Genomic DNA, 5,614 nt, shown 5'->3' on the forward strand with positions numbered 1-5,614 from the left:
ATCCGATGGTTGTCCCAGAATCGTGGATTGAATGACACGGTTTCCGAGGTTTGTGCCGGAACCGTGAGGTACATAGTCTTCGCGGGTCCTCTATGGGTTGTGCTACCGAGACATTGATGTTTCCATCCTGAGTACATGTGTACACAGCTTTGCATTGCATCTACATTCATACATTATTTGATTGCATTGCATTATGGCTCATATTGTGATGATCTGGTGATTTACTTGTGTTGTTGGGTTCGGATTGGATATATTCAGACTTAGCACACTTGGGTTTAGATGCTTCAACCTAGGTGATGACGTGTACTTGGTTTGGTTTGTGGTTGACTTATAATTGTTGATTTATCTACTTATCTTGCTTTATTGTCTAAATTATGTTAGCTATAGTTAGTCGGCCTATCATACCTACTAATATTGTGGTTTTGTACTGACCTACACTTGCTGCATTCTTTTATGAATGCAGAGTTCCAAGTTGGATCTACTTCCGTCTCCCGTGGCTGATAGTCACTATCAATACAGCTTAGAGTTTATAAGGTGAGCACGAGACGTTCGCTGCCTTGAAGACTCCTCGTATTTATGTCTTACTTTCCGTTATGATACATATACAGACTTGATGTATTATTATATTCCTAGACTTGTATATTTCTGGCTAGATGCTCTTGTATGGATTACACCAGACTTTGGGCTGTATTTTCTTATTTCCGCACTTGTTTTATATTATTATCATCAGATTTACGTGATTTATTCTCTTCCGCTTATTTAGTTATTTATTTACGTTTTTACTATCATTGGGTTGAGGGTTCGCTTATCGAGGTGGAAAAGGTAAGTGCCCACATGACTTAGCTAAATTAGGTCGTGACAATCTCGTGAATCAGTTGAGAGCATGTCCCATTTTATACCTTAGCTGCTATAGTTCTTTGTTGGACCTGGGATCTGTATATCATGAAATATTGCACCTGTACATTGCTTATTATTTCTTTGATCCTGCTTGCTCATACCCTCTAAGTCTTGAATATCTTAATCATGATTCCCTTTTCCTGTTTTCTTCATTTGTGTGATTGGTTTTCTGAGGTATACAAAGGGATGTACTCAAATATGCAGAGTATATTCAACTTTGTATACATTCAGTGTATATGAGCTAGTATACTATGTATATGTAATATGTATCACTTTATTTCATAGACTGTTGTTAAGATCTCTTACTTGGGCTTGCTTCATTTTGATATTTTTTTTGGGCCTTTGCGATATGTTAAACTTGATATATATTGAGCCCGGTCTATTTAGTTCTGCTTCAGTAGCTCTATTTGGGCCTTGAACTCTGATCCGTGTATTATCTAGCTGAGGCTTGTTTGTTTTATTTCTTTAGTTTTATGTGTTTGCCTGCTTTGTTTATTGAAATTTCATTTAATCACATATTGTTCAAGTACTTAGGCTAGTTACTAACTTTATCCATATGTGTTGCATGTGAAACTCCTTCTGGGGCCATTCGGGCCATCCTTGCATAAACCTGTTGGGCCAAGAGCCCAACCACCTTTCTTCATATAGTCCGTATGAGAAAAAGGGAAGCTAATGTTTACATGAAGGCCCAATCATGGGTAAAAATGGTGAAGGCCCAGCTATGGATGAAAATAGCTAACTGGTCGGCTTAGGTAGGCCCACTAGCCTAAACTTTCCTTTTATATTCATTATTTGTGTAAATGTATTTGTAAAACACTTGATGATTATTCAAACCCATATGGATGTAGAACTTATTTGATTTCAAGTTCTAAAATTGGTCTAATGGTATGATTAGTTGTAAAATGAAAAAAAATTATATTTTTCCTAAGTATAAAAAGCGGATCAATACGAAATGGAGCTTTGAAATAATAAGTGACAAGTTTTGGGCCTCAAGCTCGTGGTTTAGACAATGAAACTGTCGGGTAATTTAGCTTCAAAAAATAGAGAATTGAATTGGGAAATAAATTGATTTCAAAATTTGTAACCTTTTGTATGCCAAGGAACAAATTGTGGATTTTGAACTTGAGCCAGTTTAGAAAAATTGGAAAACTAGATTTGGACTTGAATGAGATTTTGAGGGAAATAAAGTTACTTTGGGCCTAGAAGCCTAGAACACATTTTTGACTGAAATTAGGTAGCGACTTTAAAATACTAAAATCCAATTAGAGCACCAACAACCTCTTAGTAGCTTTTATGCACCCGCATAAAAGTGAACCATAACATATACAACTTTGCATAATCCTTGGTGGAATAAGTAGTCCTGACAGGTAGAAAGTGTGCTAACTTTGTAAGTCTATCAACAATCACCCATGTCGAATCAAACCTGCATTGAGAATGAGGTAAGCCTGTAATGAAATCCATATTAATCGCCTCCCATTTACAGGTTGGAATCTCTATGTCCTGCAACAGTACCAAGCTTCTGATGCTCAACCTTTACCTGCTGGCAATTAGGGCAGTGGACCACGAACTCTGCTATATCCTTCCTCATACCATTCCACCAGTGAATCTCTCTGATATCATGGTACATCTTCGTCGACCCTGAATGAATATAGTAGCGAGAATAATGAGCTTATTAATCGATGTAACCCCGCAAAGATCCGGAACACACAATCTACCTCGATACCTCGAACTCCATCTCCGTAAATCTCAAAGGCGACTTCTTTTCGTGGTCGTCTCCCCGTACTGAATCAAGGAAGGATCCTCATACTAGTGTTCCTTAACCTCAACTACTAAGGATGATGTCGTTGTATCCGGAACTGTGACTCTTGCATTGCCTAAGTCCAATAATCGAACTCCTAGGCTGGCTAACTGATGAAGCTTGTAAGCTAACTCCCTCTTCTCTGCTGCAAGTAAGACAAACTACCCATAGATTTACGGTTAAGGGCATCAGCTACTACATTCGCCTTCCCTGGATGGTATAGAATATTAACATCATAATCCTTCAATAGCTCCAACCATCGCCTTTGACATAAATTCAACTCTTTCTGCTTAAAGATATACTGAAGGCTCTTAAGACCTGTGTAAACATCAACGTGGACACTATATAAATAATTTCTCCAAATCTTAATGCATGAATCATTGCTGCTAACTCCAAGTCATGGATCGAATAGTTCTTCTCGGGCTTCCTCAGCTCCCTCAAAGCATACGTAATAACCTTACTGTGCTGCATCAACACACAACCCAATCCGATGCTCGAGGCGTCACAATAGATAGTATAACCCTCTGATCCCCCTGGAAGTGCCAAAACTGGTGCTGAAGTCAGTATGTTCCTCAACTCATAAAAACTCGGCTCACAAGCATCTGTTAACTAAAACTTAGGGCGCATTTCGAGCCGGCCGTCAATGGTCTTTGAAAGAGGAGAATCCCTTTACAAATCTCCTGTAATATCCTGCCAACCCTAAAAAACTATGAACCTCCATTGGTGTCATGGGTCTAGGACAAGTCCTCACAGCCTCTATCTTTTAGGTGTCAACCATGATGCCTTCACCTAATACAATATGTCCAAGAAAAGCCACGGAGTTCAACTAGAACTCATATTTGGATAACTTCACATACAGCTTCTTATCCTGAAGAACCACACGAGCATAAAGACGCAAATGATTCGCATGTTCAGCCTCTGATCGAGAGTAGACTAGAATATCATCAATTAGTACAATCATGAATAGATCTATGAAGAGTGTAATTATAATGTTTATCAAATCCATGAATACTGCTGGAACATTAGGCAACCCAAAAGACATCACAAGGAACTCTAAGTGACCATATCTGGTCCTGAATGCCGCCTTCGGAATATCTTTCTACCGACCCCGACATAATAACTCGACCTCAAGTCTATCTTTGAAAAACATCTGGCACCACCAACTGATCAAATAAGTCATCAATCCTTGGAAGCGGATACTTGTTCTTTATCGTCACCTTATTCGGCTGTGTGTAATCTATACACATCCGTAGCGAGCCATTTTTCTTTTTTGCAAATAATACCGGTGCTCCCCATGGCTACGTACGAGGCCTAATAAAGCCCTTCTCGAGCAAATTTTTCAAATGTTCTTTTAATTCCTTCAACTTGACAGGGCCATCCTAGGAGGAATAGATATAGGTTGAGTATCTACTAGCACATCAATAGAAAATTCAATCTCCCGCTCTGGCGGAATGCTTGAAAGTTCGTCTGGAAATACATCTGGGAATTCATTAACCACTGGAATAGATTGAAGGGTCAGTGGTTTTGCTTTTGTGTCTTGGACTCGAACAATTTGATAAATACAACCTTTTGCAATCATTTTTCTTACCTTGAGATAGGAAATAAACCTACCTTTCGGCGAAGGCATTCGTATTACGTTTCCATTTCAAAACCGACTCTCCTGGAGACTGGAACCAAACTATCTTTGTTCTACAATCAACGTTGGCATAATAAGAAGCTAACCAGTCAATACCAATAATAACATCAAAGTCTACCACATCCAGTTCAATCAAATTTGCTACGGTGGTTCTCGGAGACCACGGCAACCCTTGCTGAAAGGGGTATGGGAGACAAGCAGGGCATATAGCCCATAAAGAGGTGGAATCTGTTCGTTCATACGAACACTGACTGGATTATCCACAGCGAAGATAATACTCGAAAAGGGACTAAGAGTCACCTTCTTTGAGCAATATTCGATTTTTCAGAGAGAAGAATGACCAAAAGTAGACCTGACCTGAACAAGTACATCCGACCTTTCGTCCTGTATACTCATCTAGCTATCACCGGGTCTCTAATAGGTGTATACACCTCAAAAGGTCTAATCTTCTCAGATTCTATGCCATACTTACCAGCAATAAAAGGAGTGACGGATGATAAAGTAGAACCTGGATCTATTAATGCATACACCTCATGGGAGGAGATTGATAATATACCTGTAACAACATCAGGTGATGACTCAAGATCCTGCCGACCAACCAATGCATAGACGCTGTTCTAAGGACTGCTCAAGCTTGACGCTCCACCTCATTCTCTAACACGGTCAGCTGATGTCTGAGAACCCTGCCCAGAAAGGCGTACCGATAATGAGGAACCAGTTGTAGATCCTATCGGCTAAACTACACCTCCACCACCTCTCGCATAATGTGGCATGGATGACCACAAGTATAACGCACATATGTGACCACCCCGGTACTCGCCAAAGAAACTAGAAGATCTAGCCCTCTTACTCTGGCTATCACGCTCTCGATCAGCTCGTTGCTGCTGCTTCCGCTCCTCTAAGCCCTGAGCATAAACCTGAATACGAGAAATATCCATATCCTTTTGAAGTGAGGCCGTCATGCAATCATGAATCAAATGTGGGCTAAGTCCAATCACAAATTGGTGTACCTGATCCTCCATCTCAGCTACAATCATGGGACATACTTGGCTAGTGAGTAAAGTGAATACTATACTCCCGAACACTCATATTCCCCTAGCGTAGATTCAGAAATCTATCAACTTGAGCCCGTCGGGTCTCCGCTAGCAAATAGTATCGAAGAAAAGTGTCTGTGAACTCCTGCCATACTACTGGAGGTGCATTAGTCCCATTGGACAACTCCCAAGTCTCATACCATTGAACGACAACATCCCATAAATGGTAGAAAGCTAACTCTACTGACT

The 5,614-nt window shown here is 40.1% G+C and overlaps 1 protein-coding gene across 1 annotated transcript; it reads right to left on the reverse strand.

Moving 5' to 3' along the window:
• Positions 1 to 4,302: 4,302 nt before the first annotated feature.
• LOC132065770 (uncharacterized) lies at positions 4,303 to 5,353 on the reverse strand. Its single transcript, XM_059459303.1, has 3 exons — positions 5,182 to 5,353; positions 4,804 to 4,887; positions 4,303 to 4,559 (listed from the first exon to the last, which is right to left on the reverse strand). Exons 1-3 carry the CDS (start codon positions 5,351 to 5,353, stop codon positions 4,303 to 4,305), a joined length of 513 nt encoding a protein of 170 aa, XP_059315286.1.
• Positions 5,354 to 5,614: the final 261 nt, after the last annotated feature.

This window comes from Lycium ferocissimum, chromosome 1 (assembly GCF_029784015.1).
Source record: "Lycium ferocissimum isolate CSIRO_LF1 chromosome 1, AGI_CSIRO_Lferr_CH_V1, whole genome shotgun sequence".
Taxonomy (NCBI): Eukaryota; Viridiplantae; Streptophyta; class Magnoliopsida; order Solanales; family Solanaceae; genus Lycium; species Lycium ferocissimum.

Excerpts from the sequence above, each read along its gene's own strand:
- LOC132065770 (XM_059459303.1), bottom strand. The coding sequence starts at position 5,353 with ATGGAGGATCAGGTACACCAATTTGTGATTGGACTTAGCCCACATTTG. Across the intron at positions 4,888-5,181 it reads TCGAGAGCGTGATAGCCAGA|GTATATTATCAATCTCCTCC; the intron begins GTAAGAGGGCTA and ends ATGTTGTTACAG. Across the intron at positions 4,560-4,803 it reads CGTCACTCCTTTTATTGCTG|ATTCCACCTCTTTATGGGCT; the intron begins GTAAGTATGGCA and ends ATGAACGAACAG.